This window comes from Perna viridis, chromosome 9 (assembly GCF_037379345.1).
Source record: "Perna viridis isolate PV_CMFRI_1.1 ecotype Kerala chromosome 9, ASM3737934v1, whole genome shotgun sequence".
Classification (NCBI taxonomy): Eukaryota; Metazoa; Mollusca; class Bivalvia; order Mytilida; family Mytilidae; genus Perna; species Perna viridis.
Genome location: NC_142453.1, coordinates 44309199 through 44330190, shown reverse-complemented (window position 1 = coordinate 44330190; position 20992 = coordinate 44309199). Strand labels below are relative to the sequence as shown.

Here is a 20992-nt window from a genome sequence, read left to right as displayed (position 1 = left end):
TCTTGGAATTATCAACATTAGTCTTGGAATTATCAACATTAAACATGGAATTATTAACATTGATCTTGAAATTTTAAATTTTAATCACGGAATCATCCACATTAATCTGGGAATTTCTAATGAGTGTCGAACTTATGAGGGTCAGACTATCGATGTTTTCCATAACATCATCGAACCGGAACAAAGTTAAAGCTCGTCATGATAAAACCATATAAAACCATATATCATGTCAATTTCTTCACGACGAAAGCTAGAGCGAAAAAACGTTTCGCTGGCAATCATACTTCATTTTTTTTTATAAAACATGCTCAATGGCGAGCAGGTTTTAATATGTTTTAAGTTATTTGTATGGGCGATTCATTATTTTTTGCCTATTCTCCTTTTTTAAGGTCATGGACAACCCTCTCCCTCGGTTAATTGTACATCACCTTAAAAAGATTGAATTTGATAATTTAAAAATTAATATAAAGTTGATAAGTCCAAGATATAAAGTTGGAATTTCTAAGTTTATTGTTGATAATTCCAAGAGTAAAGTTTGAAATTCTAAAAAAAGTTGATTATTTCTTGATTAAAGTTGACTATTTGAAATAAAATGGCCCTAATACGCTTCTGTATTAATTTTATCCTCTATCATACATAATTACACCTAAATGAACTGTCAGGTACTACCATACATTGTGTACTAAGTTACAGCCTAGATTAATCCAACGAGGAGGAATGACCCGGCCAGCGAAAGCTATATTCCGTGTAGCCTAGTTGGCCGAGTGGTCTAGGGCGCTGGACTTTGTGCTGCCGATATTACCACAAATGTCACAGCGGTACGAGTTCGTGACCCGCGGAGGGAAACACCAAAAATTTGCTTTGCAAATTTGACAGTTCTGACATTGTTTGGAGGTTTTCAAACCCTAATGTATATATGTATTTACAGTGCCTATATGGTCATATACTGTCAAGCACTGTTCGTGACACAAGAGATGACGCTGGTACTGCATACAAATGTATGTTGGAAGGTCATTTTATTGACATCAGAATAATTCTGAATAATTTATTTATTTTTTTGTAGAATGAAATGACAATATACGATAGTGAGTAACATCATGAACCAAAATGATTTGATGTGTTACAAGATAATGTTGAAGAAAGCGTTCATTTTGCTATTGTTGTCATCCATCGTCCATTTCTGTAATGTGAGTTTAATTGAATTTCAACGTTTTTTGTTATTTGTATTTCTGTGTTTAATTTATCATAATGAAATCGGTTTTGGGTGTATTAGATTATGTACACATTTGTTTGAGTCATACTTTGTAAGATGATTAAAGAACCTATTTTAATTGTTTTAAGTGCAATAAATTTTCATGGTTATGGCATAAAATTCAGACATACACTGCTTATGGTACATGTACATTAGGGATATAAACATGTGGAGGTGTGGCATGATTGCCAATGATATAGTCATCTAATAAAAACCAAGCAACACACAATAAATCCTCTACTAGTCTCCTTACAATCTTCGATGATTAGCGAAACCTATACCAAAAAGCAAGCTGAAAAAATCGACCTAAACAATAATGTAAAAATGCAATTAAAATAAATAAGAGAGAACAAAAAAAAAAAGAAAAAACAACAAGTAGTTTCAAAAGGCCGATTCTGCCGCACTTACCATTTTCAAGGGGAAATCCTGCATAGGACCCCAACCCCGACGGCCAAATGCAAAGGGGCGGCATTCCTATTGAGCATAGGGTAAATACGAGAATTATGACTTTCGTACACAATGGATTCGTTGACATTCCCACAGGTGGGGATGACTTCATCAACGAAGACGCCTTCCAGGAGAAGCTGCAGGATCAGAATCAGGAAGCACTCAAATGGAAGGACTTACCCACCGGTGTGATCTATAAGATCTTGGAGGTGGTAGAAGTGGATGGAAAATTCGGCAAAAGTGGAATCAACACCCTGAAGCATCGAGACGGAGAGACCACCAGGATATGGGCCTGCCCCTCGATCAACAAAGAGAAGGGTCCTTTGCAAGGAGCTTTCGTTCGGAGCACTGGATTTAAGGTGAGCAAGAAATCTCAGCAGCAGTACCTCTCCTATGATCTGGTGAGGAAGTAATAAAAAAATAATCGAGGGCTATGGGTAAGGGGTTCGAAATTTCTCAATCCAAATTACTGGATTGGGAATTTTTTTTTTTTTTTTGGTCACTTGGAACTTTGATCTGGGGGATTCTGGAATAAGCGTGGGGAGCGAGGCGCGCGTTGGAAGAATCCTCCCTATGGTGCATGCGCAGTAAGGTCTTCACTAAAAGTGGTAGCCGTGGAAGGTTTTCGCAGCTGCTGCTTTTCGTCGTAGTAGAAGCTAAGACATTTCACAACCCCTGCCAATTAAGATTTATCGATATCATCATCCTCCAGGCCTTTGCTCACTGCATCTTCGATCTTGGATTGGTAGGATCTGACGATGCGCACGGTATCGTCATGCTTTTTACGCTTTTGGCAGATGCGCTTGGCTAGCACCGCCAACCCCGCCATCGTGATGGAATTCACGACGGCTAGTCAGCTCAACGGAATGCATGCCACGGCGCCTATTCCCGTTGCGGCGGTGCTGAGTGTGCCAGTGGTGCAAACTACGTTGAGTACTGCACAGGTACCCAGAGCAAAAGACACCGCTTTTTCCACTCGTTTATAGTTCCTCGACAGTCGAGCATACTTATGCTTTTCGGATTCAAGCTCTTTCTCGATCGACTCGATTCTAGTTTCTCCGTTGGATTCCTTCCCCAAGTCTACGTCGTCCATTTATCTATATCTAGAGAGCATGCCCAAGACGGGGATGCTTTTGAAGGGGCTATTGGGACCAAGGATCAGTCCACTTCCATCGTAGATCTGACGTCCGCTCTTCAAGTATAGCCAATCACCGTATGTATTAGGCAAAGTGCCTGGATTCAAATACAGACCACGACCACGAGGTTTCACGCAGCATACTTTCCCACCCTTCTTGAGATATAATCTGGATCCCACAGCCTTCTGGATGGCTGCACTACCCAAACCGCCCAATGCACCCACGCCCAAAGCAGGTAGCACGGTTTTGGCCAGCATGGGTAGCGCAGCAGAGGCAAGACCTGCTAGCATGGGGAGGAATCCACCTTCTTTCTACATATTATGCCTCACCTGCTTCGAACTCATCTCCAAGACCATACCACCCTTCCCACTCGGCAAGAGCTTGGTGATGCGCTGGATCTGGCGGTGAGTGAGGAGCATCTTAAGCTCACCGGATAGGTTTGTATGCAGCAATCGGACGCTCACGGGGCAACCCTTCTTTGCCGCACGCTGGATCTTCTCCGTCTTGACCTTTCGTCAAGTTGAGACCGTACTCTTGATAATCCATTTATTTATACCTCGCGCAGATGGAAGCGGATGGTGAGATTCTCTCCTCGCAGATCGATGGGGCGGCCGTCATGATCGGTCAGATACGTCTGCATGCGGTCGATGGTCCTCAGGGTCACGGGTAAGTAGACGAGATTCTTGGGGGTCTGGATGATCTTCATACCCGGATCGACAGCGGGATAGAAGCTATAGATGGTGGACTGTTGCGTGGCGTGACGTAGCTTCCGTGGATGATATCGCTATTCACCAGGATGCTATTGATGCTGATGATATTGACGATATTCTCACCCTCCGCGTAACCGTTGGTGCTTCGGTCGTAGGTATACGTCCGGCGCTCGAATCCAAGCACCGTACTGATGCTATTGAGCACGTCGAAATCCACTCGATAGTTTCTGGCGAGGGTGAGGGTTGTTCTCAGCGTCGCACGATTGGCATCGAGAAAGACTTTAGCCTTGTGCCTATGCAGCCGCAGTTGCCGCTGGATCTCATCGTTGATATCGTCGATGCCGTAAGAGCCGGTGCTCAGCTCGACGGAAAACCAGTTAACCCCGTCATCGGGAGAGTAGCGGAAGGAATTATTACTTGCATAAATATTGGGGATGGAGTAGTAGGTCTCCAGATTCACTAGGGCCATCTCGTAAAATTTCTCCTCGCGCAATTGGAGGAGTGGATTGAAGCGGGTGAAGATCTGGCTATCGTTCCCAGAGACGATGAAGGAGAACCCATGCTTGGGTTCGGTATTGGTGGCGTTTTCCGCAAAAGTGAAGCGTCCATTTATCTATCCCTCCTCAGAAGACGACACTCATCTTCTGACCGTCGGATTCGAATTGGAGGATTCGATCGGAGATGACCAGGGCGAAGGCTTGTGTATTCGCAGGGACGTTGCGCCCGAAATCGGCTCGGATCTGGATATCCACCGTCGACTCTTTCAACCGCTCGGACTGATGGCTGACGTCGATGACGAATAGGGGATAGAGATCGATGAAGTCGGAGGGATTGATACCACCATTGCTCAGCAGACTTTCCATGCTGTAGAACTTCTTGCGGAATTCGGCGGCCTCCCTATAGACCCTGCACTAGGTGAAGCCGGCATTGAAATCCACGGCGGGATATCGCTCCGCATTGAGGGTCGCGTGGATATTTCGCAATCGACAGTGGTCGAAGACGGCGGCATTATTCAGCTGGTTATTACTCCTATCGGTCTGGAAGGCGACGATGATCCATCGCGGTTTCTCACGTCCGCTTTTAGCGGCCAGACGCCAGTGGAATTGCGAGGTTTGGGGCACGGCGATGGAGTCGCACTGCCTCATGCGGAATCCGTAATCGATCTTGGTCTTGCTTTGGGTGGTCTTATAGAGCCGCAGCTTATTTTCGTCGGAAGGGATGACGTGGGGGACGAACCAGGAGACCTTGCTCAGGATTACCTTGGCCACGTCGTTGACGGCGGCAGCTCGGAGGATGGCATTTGCATCCGAATCGCGCACCAGGGAGAGTTCGTGCTTGAATCCATAGACGATCTTATCGTAGTCCTCGGTAAAGCCAAAGACGTGCTTGAGCGGGATGGAGAAGGAGAAAGATCCCTTATTGGCTGGCTTGGTGATGATATATCCGTGGTGTGCTGCGAATCCCACGTTTTCTGCCTCGGCATTGGTAGTTGAATCTTTGAACCATAGCTGGTTGAGGCCTTGGGATTTGGAGAAGTCGTCGGGGTACTTCAGCATACCCAGCATGGTGGTGGCAACGCCGGGATCGTTGGGGTGCTCGATCTGCTGCTAGCTGATGCTACGAAATAGATACATGGCGCCGTTATGGACGAGCGATACCAGATCACCGTCAGCATACGCGGTGCCATCGTTCTTCTGAATTCGGCCTTCGATCAAGAGATAGCTTTCGGCGGGGTGGAGGAAGAGATCTTGAGTCTCGATATTGATGCGTATCTCTGCACCGGCATTATTCAGCTGCGCCCCGGCTTGAGGTTCGTATTCGTGAACCTGATACTCCTGCAGACTTTTATCGAAAGTCAGTCCTTCGGTGATAGTGAGCATATCGGCCATCATATATTTATCTATAGCACTGGACGAAGTCATGGATGGTGGCGATACCCCCCTCCCCCGAGGAGATTATTGAGACGGACCTGCTGCTGTAAGGTCCTCGTCCGCCGACTGCATACTTCCGACGATAACCGTGATTCACTACTACAGGCATCGTAAATTTATCTAGAGGAGCCCCCGATGCAGCTTCTCGTACTCCTCCCTGCTGATTTGACCGGACTTCCTCATGGCGTCGAGGATGGCCACGATTTCGTTGCGCACCCCATTATTTCCAGCCTGGTAGGCGGCGGCGCAAAGATCGAGACGATACAGCAGCTGGTCGAAGCATGTGGATAGGAAGACGGTCGGCATCCCGCTGCCATACTTATCTTGTTTATAAAGGTAGGATACGATCTTCTTCCATTTGCGGCTTCTGTTGGCCTTTTGGGCGGAGTTTCCTTGATATATGGCACCCGACGCTCGAAGGATATCGCCATAGGTATGCAAGTCCTCCACGTCGAAATCTTCGGGATGCTTCAGGACCATAAGCTCCCACAGGCCGGGGGTACCCTTATAGCGCTCGCCATTGACGAAGATATCGTCATCGTCGAAGGTGACGGGCAGACTTGCGATCATGATGGAGCCGTCTTCCACTCGCCATCCAAAGGTATGGTCGGCCTGTGGAGTCATACTGAGCTGAAGATAGTGCGTCGCTCGCGGACTGAGGCTGGTACTCAATGCTTGCTCAATGGGCAGTGGGTCGTCATCGTCCTCAGCGTTAGAGGTAGGAGGGGGAAGGGCAGGCATCGGGGCGGGCAGAGCAAGTAGGATATCTTCGATCGTTTTGGTGATCTGGGAGGCAGTCTCCTTTTGCGTCTCGACCACGGGCTTGAATATCTTTGAGAGGTCGCGGCTGAGTCCGATCTTATCTAGGCGACGCTGCATTTCGTTAGCCTGGATGCTACGCTTGGTCTTCTGCATGTCCCTAGCAAGCGCCTCATGCTGCTTGGGATCGGTGATCTTGATAAACGTCATTTATTTATAGTTTCACCATCGTCCCATCGCCCCATAGCGTTCGGCCTATCGCCTCCCATCACCCCATAGCGTTCAGCCGAACGCCCCATAGCGTTGGATCAATCATTCTCCCATGCTTTTTGCCTCCTGCCTCAGCGGAATGCAAAAACCGTGGATTCCCGAAGTGATGGCGGATCCTACGCACTTTCCATGCATTTGGAGGAGCAGAAAGGCTTTGTGGAGATCGTACTCTCCCACAATCCTCACTTTTACGCCCGACCAGAGGATGGTAAATTTGGGTACGTATATAGTCCCCTCGTGGATACGGTGCAAGAACTTACCGCGGACAATCTTAGCGCCGCACCGATAGCATACCTCGGCGAAAAGCTTCAAATGCCTCTTGCACTTATCACTGCTCGATATGGAGGGATATGTGCACTGATGGCCGCGGACGGTCTTGATGCTGCATGGGGGTCCAGGCGGCTGCTTAGGTTTGCGGGAGGGCTGGAAATTATAGGTCCTTCCTTCAAAATCCTGATCATCGATGCGGCGAGCGTACCTTTCAGCTCCACATCTACTGCAGCAATACCCCGGGATATCGCCATTAATAAGCACGCGCTCCCACGGTCTTGCATTCAGGGGGTGGTCGTGGGGCTTGGGGGCATTCTCCCGATCCAAGTCCCGTTTATTCTCCAGGAAAAATTCCTGCAAGTGATCCATTCTTTATCTTAGACTCGATAGAAATCGTCTAGATTGCGTCGATATTTCCCAGCCGTCTTGGGGCTTGTGAGATCGATGGTCATAAATCCGTGAGGCTTGGTCCAGCAGTGATTGCATAAGGCATCGAATTGAGCCGGGGTGGGATCGCCGCAACGGTCCCGGCGGATATGATCGCGAGTTTTAGCATCCTGCTCAAAAAGGCAGATGACGTTGGCATTCTCCCGGATCGATTGCCGCGGGAGCTTGAAGTAATTTTGGCAGAGGTAGAAGCAGTCCACGTTATTATGGCGACCGCGCACGTAGTAGTCTTCGCACTTGCTCTGCTTGCTCAGCATCAAGTCGTCGAAGACCATGAGGTTCTTGTGGGTGGGATCGAGCTCTCGAGGATCTGGCACATCGCTCGCCCGCTCAAAGAAGAAAGGTTCGATACCGCTAGGCTTGGTCGGCGGCTTCATCATCTGTACCACGTCGACCAAAGAGTGGGGGCAGCGATCCTTGATGGAGAGAAGGTCGCGGATATCGTCTTTCGAAAACCCCTTTCCCAGCGCCTGCCGCAGTAGCTGGTAAATGGGCTGGTGGAGCGATTTTCCGAAGACGTAGAGACGATCGTAGTCGAGCCATCCAATGCGCAGGAGGAGGTTATTCAGCAGCGTCGTCTTGCCGCAGTCCGACTTTCCGATGATCAGACCTCGGATGGATCGCTGCGGGAGGAGAAAGTGGTTATGCCGACGACTCGCGGTGGGCTCATCGTAGGTAAGGTTTTTAATGTCCATTTAACTATATAAAATGGGAATGTATTGCTTGAAGTGCAAGCGGCCGAACGAGACAGAAAGTCGCTATGAGACCACCACCAGCAATGGGAGGCGGCGAAGGGGTGGGCTATGCGCCGTATGCGGGGCTAGGAAGTCTCAGTTCGTGGCTGCTTCCGGCACTGGACTCATGAATAAGATGATCAATCGGATGCCCGTCGAGATGCATCTTCCTGGGCATAATTTCACCGGCCCCGGGACCAACCTCAAAAGGCGCTTGAATGCAGATGGTACTCCCAAACCTTGGTTAATGCCCATCAATCGAATGGATCAGGCTGCCTATCATCACGATCTATGCTATGTCAAGCATAAGAATACGACCGCACGCAATTCGATCTGCGATAAGACGATGCTAGCCTCCCTTGATGCGATCCCCAATCCCACCGCACGCGAGCGTCTCGAGCGTGGCATCGTAAGACCCATCATCGGCACCAAAGCACGATTTGGACTGGGCGTGAAAAAAAAAGTACAATGGTTGGACGAGCTAGCCGAAGAGCTGCATAAGCCAGTCCGACGCAAATTTCAGAAGCGTCGCGTGGTGGTAGGTGGGGTGGATGAGACCTGGGCTGCCGATCTCGTGGATATGAGCGCCTTCTCCCGCGATAACCGAGGCTTCAAGTATCTCCTGAGCATCATCGACGTCTTTTCCAAGTACGGTTGGTTGGTACCGCTCAAGGATAAGAAAGGCGCTACGATACGAGATGCCTTCCGGACCGTCTTCAAGGATCGCACGCCCGAGAAGCTATGGAATTTTACAATCGTGAGGTGAAGGATCTGCTCCGGAAGCACGACGTCGATCTCTACTCCACCGAGAACGAGGAAAAATCGAGCGTGGTGGAGCGCTGGAATCGTACCATGAAGGAACAGATGTTCAAATACTTTTCGGCCAATTCCACGCGGACCTACCTTCCCGTCCTGGACGATCTCGTCCGCCAGTGTAATACCACCAAGCATTGATCCATCAAGATGACCCCTACCGCCGCCAGCCAGAAAGAGAACGAGTCCAAGGTCTTCTGGAATCTCTACGGAGACCTCCCATCCATGCAGCCTCAGCGATTCAACATCGGCGATAAGGTCCGGATCACCAGGAAGAAGGGCATCTTCGAGAAGGGATATACTCCGCGCTGGACGGAGGAAGTCTTCACCATCGCCCAGACCCTAGAGACACAGCCGCCCACCTATCGTCTCAAAGACTATGAGGGTGAGAAAATCAAGAGATCCTTTTATGAGCCCGAGCTCCAGCACACCGACCAGGATATTTATCGCATCGAGAAAGTCTTGCGCCGGCGGACCCGAGGAAATCTACGTCAAGTGGAGAGGCTACCCCAAAGAATTCAATTCCTGTATCAAGGAGTCCGACTTGCAATGATCCCCAGCAGGCTTTCCGGTCTCGATCAAAGGAGACCAGAAAGTCTTGATTCAGTTCGACGAAGAGCCTTAATGCGTCTAGATCCTCTTTCAAGCGGTCGTAAAGTGCTTTTGTGCTTTTTTGTTTCGTTATCAGTCCGGGGGAGTGGGAGATTTAGCAGGTGATACTTTCGCATGTCTAGATCCGAATTCACCTTGCCGCTGTCTGACTTATCGACTTTGCCATCTTTTACGGCCATCAGCTTTTTGGTCAGGTCTTTGATCGATGCGTCATGCTCCTTTTGCATCTGCTTAATCTCCGAATCCAGCTCATCGATGTCTTTCATGCTGTCTTTCAACTGTTGGCTGACCCATCGCTTCGTCACGGCGTCCGAGATGTCTCGGGGCAAACCGAAGCTGGTGATCCGATGATCTTTCATATCGAGATCCTGAAGCATCCGCCAGACGGGCATGCGCTTTCTTGAGTGAGATCCAAACTTATTCATTTACCTATAGTCCGAAGATCACCTCCTCGAGCGTCCGACCTTCCGATAAGAGCTTCAGTAAGTGCAGGCAAAAGTGCCTGCAGACCACGCCGCTGGAGCTCATCAGTATTATATCGAATTTCCAGCTGCAGATAGTCGACCATCTCGTCGGGTGGAGGCAGGCCGTAAGGGAGATTCGGTAGTGACCATGCGCGAGGATGCTGATATGGCGCTTATCGTCCTTGGCTGAGAGAGCGATCTTGTTGATCTCCTCGTCGTAGATCTGATGGAGATGGCTGCGAAGGATGCTCATCGGTCGGTGGATCTCCTGTTGAGTCTAAAGGTATCGCTTGTAATCCTCGAAGGCGATGCTACGCTTGATGACGCTCTTGGTGACTCCCTTCGCCTTCCTGGTGATCTGACCGTCATCCATCTTGAAGGCGTATAGCTTCGCCCGGAGCCCCACGAATTCGGCCATGATCTTACCGTCGCATTCGTCCTTGAACATCCCGATGACCTTCTTATTCACGCCGGTGGGGATGTCGGAGGGATGCTCGGCCGGGTAGTTGGACGTATCAATTTTTTCCTGCACGTGCGGTGTAATATCCTTGTAGAAGTCGGCGGTCTGGATCTCGTAAGCCAAGCTATCGGTGTCGGTGAAAAGTAGTCGGGCACGATCACCGTATATCTCCTTCACGAATCCGTAGTGGAAGTCGTATATAAGGAGCTTCGAGATGTCCAATATGCACGCTCCCAGGTAGACGGGCTTATCGAACTTCAGCTTGGTCTTCTTCATATGAACGGCTGCTAGATTCTCGGTGAAGACGACGCGACGATCGAAGTTGGGCTTGGCCACTAGCTTCAGGGCCTGCTTCTCGGTGGTCACCAGCCTGACGTCGACGCGCTTCCGGATATTCTCCATGGTCTTGCCAAACACCGAATTATTCATGAGCTTGCAGAAGTCCTTCTCGGAGTCGGTCTTGACCCGGGCGCGAAGAGTGGTATCCAGATCGATGTATTTCCTTAGCCATGGAGATTGGCTGAATCCGATGATGCGATGGACTTTGGTAAGCTGAATCCCCTTCTTCAGATACATCTTGAGATTTCGATAGTAAAGGGTTTATTTCTCACGTTTGCCCAGGTGAGGCACGAGCTTGTGTACTTTGCCAATCTCCACGTTCTCGGGCGCGAGAGGGTAGTCTTTGTGGGCGTCGTGAAGATCTTGAGAATATTCCAGATCGCATTCCACCATGGCGCCGTACTCGTGGTCGTCGGGATATTCCAGGATCTTCTCGATCTCCTCCGGCTCCATCCACTCGAAGTCTCCCGTGGGAAGGGACTGCACCATCCCCACCCGTAGAGATTGTTGGCGTCGAGGTAGGTCAGATACTTGGTGGGCTGGGAGGCGTCGTACGTGGTCATGTAGGGGTTGTTGGCCTTGCCGTAGCGGTGGGTGATCATGGCGACACCCCCTCTGGTTGCCCTCTCGAACATCATCAACATGTCCGGATCGGAGAGCAGCTCCAATCTCACCTTCGTGGTTTTGAGGGCGGCGTCGTAGGATAGCCCGGGGGATGTGAAGTAGTGGGCGGGATCGAGTCCGTAGTGGGTCAAGCAGATATCCCTGAAATCCTCAAAGATGTCGGTCAGCAGCAGCACGTCAGTCTCGAGATAGAGGTCGTGATAATCGCGTGTGTTTTTGCACCCGAAGGTCTCCCTGACCCTCTGAGCGTGTGCGTAATCCTCATCACTGATATGCTCTCAGGAGAGCGTGCTGAAGAAGGCCTTTTTGGTTGGGAGCTGAGTCTCTTCCAGCTTGGCCGGCCCATCCATATAATCGTAGGAAAATACCCCCTTCCGAATCATTAGCTCGTGGCGATCGCCGAATCTCGCCTTCACGGTCGCGAATTGGTCGGGGGTGAGATTCTTAGCTAGAGTATCCAGGCTGTTGAGCATAAACCTGTACGAATCGACAAATCTCATCTCCAGATCGTCCACCTGCTTGGAGAAGCTGATATACTTCTCATCGGTATTAGGGATGCAGTTGAACTTACCCTCGGTGTGGCCAAGCTCCTTGACGAAGATATGAGCGTCGTATCCGCTCAAATTGTGAAAGAAGATGGGGACGTGCTTCGGAAGCTGGACATCCAGATTGCACTGGTTTTGCGCTGCGCCGCGATATTTCCCGGTGAGATGGTCATGATCCCGGACCTTATCCCCTCTCAATGCATCGCCACAGATGTGGCAGCGCGTGCTTGCTTCGAAGCGCGCCTTATCGTCGTCAGTCATCTTCATGGGCTTATTCACCTTGTATAGTTTGGAGATGGCACACATTTCTTCCTCTACGCATTGCACACATTTCTTGGCCGCATCCTCCCCGCAGTAGACGACTGGATCTTTGTAGTCGCCGTGAGCGTATTTCACGTAATAGCAGAAACCCGAGGGTCGCTGCAGTTGATAGGCCTTCGTGTAGGAGTGTGATGGATCCGGCTGACAGGTGTTGAGCTTCTCCGTGAAGCACTCGAAATCTGCGTATATCGCAAAGGGGACTCTCATCATCTTCTTGAGATTATGGAAGGTTATGGTGGCTCCTTCTTCCGGCATCTCGATCCTGACCGCCTCTTTCTGGGTGCAATACTCCATGTGCTCGTCCAAGATATCCTGCCTAGAAAAGTGGGAGAGGCATCTGCGGCAGAAGAGCTCGTGACCATGCTTTGAGATTTGGGAGCTCAAGAGTCGTGAGAGGCTCTTGGTCCAGCAGTAATGCTGCTTATCTTCGCTAGTCAGGAAGAGAAGATCTACGTGGGTGGAACCCGTATTTTTGGATATCTTGAGTGGGTAAACCTGGAGATCCTCTTCACCATCCTCACCCTTCTTCACCCCATTAAACCCATAGACGTTGACGTTGATGGTGGGATTCTGCCTCTCGAATTTATCAATCGCCTTGAGCGAGACCAAGAAGTTGATGCCTTTGAAATTCAGCTCATCCTCCCATTTCTTGTACTGAGATACGCGGTTGACTGATTTCTGATCGACTTCTTCATGATGTAGGGCTGCAAGCACCGCCCACTGGAAGCAGCGATCATCCTCATTTTTCACGTTGACGATCGCCTTCTTTTACGCGAGTGCTGATGGAGTCGGAATGAAGGAACCCCCCTTGAGCGGCTTGAATTGGTTGAGGTGGATTTCTAGCTTCTCGACGCGGCTGAAAGTCCACCCACTCCCTTCCCGCATGTATCTTGCCATACTTTCCTTGACCTTCGCGATCATAAAAGCGATTTCAAATTCGAGGTCAGATGACTGGGTGAGGGTAGCAAGAGATGATCGAAAGTAGGGATGACGTACGTATTTTTTCCAGTCGCGGGATTGGTCCTCACCAGCTCTACTAGAAGTACTAAGTTCACCTTCAATCCCTTCTTTTGGGCAAGCGCATCGGAGATGGTGGTGGTGATGGTGCTCCGACTTACCTTCAGAAAAGTGCTCACGTCGTGCGGCTTCGCGGGTTCTATGACGACCGTGCCAAATATGCCATTCAGTGCTTGACGCCTATCGGTGACCTTGATCTCATCCTCAACTGGGGTGCTTTTGATGTCCTCTTCCACCAGCTGGAGCAGATCCTCTCTCTTGATCTGGGAGTACTTGGTGAGGCCACGATTCTTTGCCAGTGCTTTGAGCTGCTTCTTGCTGAAGACTTCCTGGCGGGCAAATCTACGGGTAGTTTTCTCCTACTGACCCCCCTGAGACCCTCGTCCTTAGCTATTTGACGGGGGGTCTTCATGGTCTCTTTCACCACCATCTTACCCTCGATTGGGATAACCTCCTCCTCCTCCTGCTGACGTGGTTGCCTGCTATGTCTCCAGCAGAGACCATCCTTCCCGGGCTTGCTCTTGCAGAACTGTCCCTTCTTCCTCTTGAGTTCGACGCCGCATGTGGTCTTCTGCTCCCCTGGTTGATGCTCAAATCGCAGCTTCATTACCTCTGCACCACAATTTTGATACTGCGTGGTGTGTTCATCGATCTGCGTCAGGTTGGGGACATTGCAGCACTGTTGCTCCCTTTGCGGAGTTGGGGTGCTATCCTCCAAATCTTTTTTCATTCTCCAGAAAGAAATCCATCATATTTCTTTCGGATGTCATATCTTTATTAGTATCAATCTGTGACATTCTTCCCTTTAAGGTGTCCTTATCCACATCCCCAATATCCTCTGGGGCGATCTGACTTATGCTCTCTACGAAAGACATAATTCTTGTATTTACCCTATGCTCAATAGGAATGCCGTCCGTTTGCATTTGGCCGTCGGGGTCGGGGGTCCTATGCAGGATTTCCCCTTGAAAATGGCAAGTGCGGCAGAATCGGCCTTTTGAAACTACTACAACAACCACTGGATTACAGGTTCCTGGTTTGGGATAAGCACATATACATGTATGTAAAGTAAATGGCCGAATTGAATATATTTGTTAGGGGTCCCCCCCCCCCCCAACCTGGGACAATGACGGAAAAATGCAACTTTAAAACAAACTATTAAAATCTGAAATTACATTAAATCTTGAGATAGATACAGAATACAAACATCTTAATCAAGAGGACAAAAGTCAACAGGTTGTGTCACCCTCGAAAGCTTTTTTTTCTGTCACTTGCAGTACTGTACATGTAGTTCAAAATCCACACACAGCATATAGGCACATGTACAACTAGTTCACTCAAGCATAAATAAAACACGTCCAATAGGATTAAGTGAAAACATATCAAGAAATGTCTAAGTATAAAACAAGGTCTTCGTGCAAATGCCAAGATACATGTTAAAAGTCATGATGTTCAAATTATGCGGGATTAGTTAATCTTGAACTTTGTGAAAGAAATTTAAACGTTATCGGCATACTAGGAATAGAGTGCATGAACCTTCGCATAGAGTAAATTAAAAAAAATAATTTAAAATTAAGAGAGTCAATATTAAAACCAATACAAACGTAATTCAAAGATTTAACAATAATACGGTGACGAAAACCTTTACAGATATAAAATCCCATGTTTTATTAAGATAAGACTAGAATAACCAAACTTCAGCATCAGATCTTTATATTTATGTTAACGGTGCAGAAAAACCCACTTAACAAACGACACTTTTTCTATGTTCATTCGCCATATTTCTCATGTAACTATAATCCTTACAGTATTCAGATCTGTTTTTTTTTTCATGCATTGTTACACTTAATCAAGAACTCTTGCCAATTTCACATAAAATCTGTGTAATTTTTATCTTAGAATAAAACAAGTTGGCGTGCGTGACAAACTAAGACTGGTTATATATGATCTGTAACTATTTCTTATTTACAAAAACAAAAGTGAATTATGTTTCACATGCATGAGTTACCCCCAGTCTAAACTTTTATGAATCTGGTACATAAATGTTTATAGTTGTAAGTTGAAAACAGTACAGTACCATCAAAGACCACTCGATTTTAAACCCTTTTTTGATATACTATACAAGTGGAATATATATTTACTTCTTTAACGTTATAGGGGACCTGTACTGGTGATGCGTTTACATGTGATAACGGAAACTGTATCAATAAAACCTTTGTATGTGATAATGGAGATGACTGTGGGGACCTTTCTGATGAAAAAAATTGTATGTTTTACAGTTCATAAGTTCTGGTAGTTACAGTTCTTTCTTTTTCTTCTTTTTTTTCCTTATTTCATTTCAATTTTGCAATCAATATATTTTTTTTAATTTGTAGACTGATATATTTCTTTATACCCCTTAAAACATCGAATAATCGAATTATTCATGAGACTTTACTCTCTCGAATTTCTCTTTAATGTATATGTAACCCCACAAGCGCTTTGAGGGATAAATGATGAAGTAGTTCGTCATTTTCAGATTCAAATTAGTAACTAATCTTCAAACCTAGCTGATATTTTGGCGATTAATAGTCTAAAAAAACATGTTAAAAAGAAACTATAGAACCTTGTGTGTCAAATGTAAGATAGCTGATCAGCATGCATGGAGCATGGTCAATATACACTTGCACGAGGAAAATTAGTTTGTTCTACAATAGCCCTACCTCGCGGAAGTGTATATTGAGCATGCTCATTAACTTTCCACAAAAAGGGTCTATTGTTCATACATATATTATGATGAAGGTGAAAACTTTTAACGCTCCCGAAGAAACATTAATTAAAAACAATTTTTTTGTCAGCTCTGATTTGATATATTATACTTATGTTTGGTAAATTTTGTAATGATATATATTTGCCCTAAAGCATAATACTAATTGTCATGGTTTGATATGTCTATTGGCCGAAATGTCTTTGGGTCGAATTGTCCGGCAGTGGTTAACATTAAGTTTCTTATAATTTGCGAAACGTCTTTAAAGATATCTTTTACTGTATTTAGTTTCGCTTAATTCTGTTTCATTTTGTATTTTATTATATTTTAATAATGTTTTTATAACGATTTTATTCATTTTATAGAATTGTTTCGTTTCGATTATTTCTTTTATTGATTATTTTCGTTTTGTGGTTCGTTTTCGTTTCGCAATTTTTATGAACCGAGAATTATGGGTAATAATACATAATTTTCGTTAACATCTGCATGGGCGGCATACTGCAGACTTTAAGGGCAACCCTATCTTGGAAAACCAAGATTCGATTTGTATTTAATTATCGAAACTAGCCAATACTTTCCGAAACTGGTTTGAAAGAATAATCAAGGGAACCAAGGTTACAGCGGTAATCAAAAGAATGTAATCCAGGGACAAAGACCAGACATGGAAAACAGACACACACAACAAAGAGCATTAAGTAACTAAAATCATACATACAAAGTAACAAAAGTAAATGAGCAACTCGGACTCCACTAAAAACTGGGAGCATGGACCAGGTGCACAGGTAGGGTAAGCGTCCTCTGCTTTTCTAGAAACACCCGCCGAGTTGCTCATAAAAAGTCAAGTACGGGGTAGACAAACGAGGAAAGGAAAACTATGACCCGCTGAATAAATCAGTTTTCATGGTGCTGATGGATACACCATAACGATCCACGAGTTGATGATGACGACCATAAAACTTCTGTAGTGATGACTTCAATCTTGTAGCAACATAACCCTGTTCCAGAAGCTTATTTGTTAGAGTTCTAGCGCGATATAAAAAGTCTGCGTAGTTTCGGCAAACTCTGGCATTACTTATGAGTTGTGATATGAACACTCCATACGCAGGAGCCGAAGGGATGTTGCCACAGATGAAAGGAAAGTTGACAATTCTGAATGAAAAGTCATCACGTTTATCGTAAAGTTTGGTCAATAGTTTTCCTTTACCATCGATTTCTAAGTGTAGGTCAAGATATGAGGCTGACTTCACAGTGTCTGTAGTATCCTTTATCTCAAGTTCTTTTGGATAGATGGGATGTATCAAATCCCCGAAATTAGGATTGTTTAAAGATAATACGTCATCTATATAGCGGAAACTGAGATTGAAGGATCTAGCCAAACGATATTCTTTTCTTCTGATCAGATCAGCTATAAAGTCAGCCTCATAAGAGTACAGGAATAGGTCAGCAAGTAAAGGAGCACAATTTGTTCCCATTGGAATGCCGACCGTTTGTTGAAAACACGTCCACCACACTGGACAAATATGTTGTCGATTAAAAATTCCAGCATTTTGTAAACATCTTCCTCTGTATATTTGGAAGATGATTTGGAATTATTTCTTACAAAGTATGAGGAATCTTTACCAATAACTATATATTTGTATCTAGGTGTACCATCTTTTTTGGAAAAACAACGATGTATAATGTTTTTAAGTCGGGATTTTAACTGAGTAAATTGTGTTTGACTTTCAATCGTACATATACAAGTATACGCAAATGAAGCTGCCATGATGATTTTGCTGTTTCCAGCTCCTGTAAATGCAGGTACAAACCGGATATTGGTGCTTTTTCTAGCCATAAGTATACAGAACCAAGTTGATAATACAACCATATGCTCCCTAAGCATTTCTTATTTTTTAACATATGCCATACATTGTACATCTGAAATGCAATTATATCTGTATACATGTACATTAGGTGCAAACAAAACCACCTGTCCAGAAAGGCTGATCCAATGTGATAATGGGCAGTGTGTGGAAGCAGAAAATAAATGTAATGAAGGAGTCTCATTCTCAATTCAATCCACATCTATGGTAGTCAGTTCGGTAACTTTACTGAGCGCGAATACAATAAAACATGATGTTTCAACGTCATCGCTAAAATCTTCAGAAACAGCAACTATGTCAGAACTGATACCAAGAGACAGAACTACAGTACACCAAGAACAAACAGAAACTACTATCAGACTATCTAGTGAATCAGAAACAACTACAAATCAAATACTTAATACCACCAATTCGACGTCAGAACCTAGTACTAGCATAGCGTCGAAATCTACTTCTGGCGTTATGTCGGAATCAGCCACTGGAGTAACGTCGGAATCTACCTTTGGCGTTATGTCGGAATCAACCACTGGAGTAATTACAGAATCTACCTCTGGCGAAATGTCGGAATCAACCACTGTAATAAGGTTGTATTCAAACACGTTTACCAGAGATCGTTCTACAGTTGGACCTGTCATTCCAATAACAACTACATCATCATCAGGAGAAATCCCTGACGAAACATATAACAAAGGTACTCAATTATTGTAATGCTAGCTCAGTGCCGCAGTTTTATATATATAACCACAAAATTCACTTCTTTGTAAATGTATATACAGTTTTGTAGTCATTTACTTCAGTTAGATTCTTGACAAATCGTGTTTACATGGTTAGGTTTTCTTTTCTTTCTTGTTTTGTTCTTTCTAATGTCGAACAAGTCAGAATGTAAACGCATGCATATTACTTTATTTTTCAGTTACATGTATGGTATAAAACCACTTGATTTGACTAGAAAATGATAAACGTTACTTCAAAGATTCATCTGTTTTTTTGCATTTTTAGAAACAATTTTTCTGGCTGTTTTTCTGCCAGCTGTCATAATTGTCTTTGCTGTTTCTGTGACAATACAGTATATGATTAATGAAAGGTGAGTCTCTTTTATTCGTACAAACATGATACATGTAAAGGTACTACATGTCGATTTGTTCTGTCCATTGTAAGAACTATTTTTTATAATTATATACAAAAGTGTTCAAACCAGCTCGTCAGTGTTTAATGTTTTTTTTTGTAGTGAATCTACGTCAAATATAGGGAGATACTCTTTTCTTTTTCCCTTGATGTTAGATCATGATTACAAGTTAAAATTGAATGTAAATCTATTTTCAGGAGGAAAAAAAGACCGCCAATATTTCGGACTCTGGAGGAAGAAACTGAATCTAATGATGAAACAAATTCATTGGAACCATTCGGTCGGATTAACCTTGCTTACAATTCATCTTCGTTTCGACGAAATGATATGAGATGGAGTGCTATAACTAACTGGGATTTCAGTGCAGAACTGAATGAACTTCAAAGCACACAAAAACAAAGTATTAGTTGACCCAGTGGTGGATTCATTGAAGCACAACGCTGATACCCAAACAATGCCTCTAATCAGCTACCACACTTATTTAAGGATTCAAAAGTATGATCTACAGATTCCAGAGTCGTCTCATATACATTTACAACCTTCTCATGGCAATTTATAAACTTCATAAAACCATTTTGCCTATTTACTTTTGTTCCTTTGTATGTATTATATTGGTTATTTTATGTTCTTTGTTGTGTGTGTCTGTTTTCCTCGTCTGGTTTTTGCCCTTGATTATATTCTTTTGATTTCCGCTTGCATCTTCTCTTTCGTAGAATGCTACACAGAGTACATAAATGTACACTGTTTTAATCATTAAACATCAACAATCCGGTTGTCTGGTTAAATTGTTTGACAAATTGTGTTTTACAAACATCAAATTTAGCATGGGGTCTTCATCTTATTTTACATGTAATCCTGGATTCCTAATTGATATTGAGCTACTCAGAAATATAACACCAACTTCATGTAATTTAAAATGATGGAATATTTACCGATTCTAAACACGTTCGTACTACGTTTATGGTTTGTCTTTTTTTTTAATCCTTTTGGAAAGGCATTTTACATTTTGTTGGCTGACACTTGGCAAGTGTACACAAACATGCTATTTATATGAATATCTAAAGTCTTCACCTCGTTACATTGTGTCTTTCTCTTAGTCCTGTCTCTTACGTTCAAATTAAACATGTATGTATCTGTTAATTTGTATTTTTTGTGTCGCTTTTTTTCTTTTTTCCAAGACGTTTACGTTGGTTGATCACAGGTTACAGAATACATATCAATCCAATTCTTTAGGAATGAAAATGTATTTGGTACATGTACATGTAGTAGGCGTTATTTTTATATCCTGTCTTATGTTCGCACGATATTTAATGGATTTTGACTTGATTTGTAAAAGAACTGAAAATTCAATATGGTCATAAAAAAGGCGTATTTCCTTTACCTGGTTCTTAAATCCTCAAAAACCCGACTCGATACGTTTTTAAATTAATTAAACTATTATATAAGGATATAATATCCAACACCACAGTAATCTGACGTTTTAGTGATAAAAAAGTGACACAACTTTTTGTAGGTTTAAACCGGTGTGGAGCTGGTATACTGTGTATCAGTTAACTGCTAGTAGTCCTTTATGCATTTGTGTAATTAGTTTCTTTATTTCTGTTTTTATAAGAATTCAAACCTTTTTGATCTGATTTTAGGCGAGTTTAATTGTGTAATATTTTTTCATAGTTTGCGTCTGTCCCAGGTGAGGAATTTCTTATCTCAGTATGTATTATTTCGTCTTCACTTTCAATTTACTTTTATGTTGCTGGAATACAGTGAAAACAGTACAAAAAGACTGTCTACATTGACAATATAGCAAACCGAATACAATAGATTACTTTATAAAAACTGACAATGAGGAAAACGTAACACATAAATATGAACAACTCGCACATAAAACCGACGGTGGCATCAGGTGCTTCGAAAGGATAAACATGTCCCGCTCCGCAAGCGGCATCCGACATATTGCAAGTAAGTATAATCCAAAAATAGTAATGCAAAAATACACTTCCAACGTTTACACAGCGATATGGGTAAATGATGATTTTAACTTAGATTTACAGTATCCTTTCTGCTACCTTGGACCAACATTTTCTTGCCAACCAACCAACCAACCACATAGCAA

General features: G+C 44.6%; 1 protein-coding gene across 1 annotated transcript; it reads left to right on the top strand.

Moving 5' to 3' along the window:
- The first annotated feature begins 1755 nt into the window (after positions 1-1755).
- On the top strand, positions 1756-20022 carry LOC148608663 (uncharacterized). The gene is made up of 5 exons (XM_088543611.1): positions 1756-2058; positions 15306-15414; positions 17848-18447; positions 18756-18840; positions 19080-20022. Exons 1-5 carry the CDS (start codon positions 1756-1758, stop codon positions 19291-19293), a joined length of 1311 nt encoding a protein of 436 aa, XP_088399737.1. The 3' UTR covers positions 19294-20022.
- Positions 20023-20992: the final 970 nt, after the last annotated feature.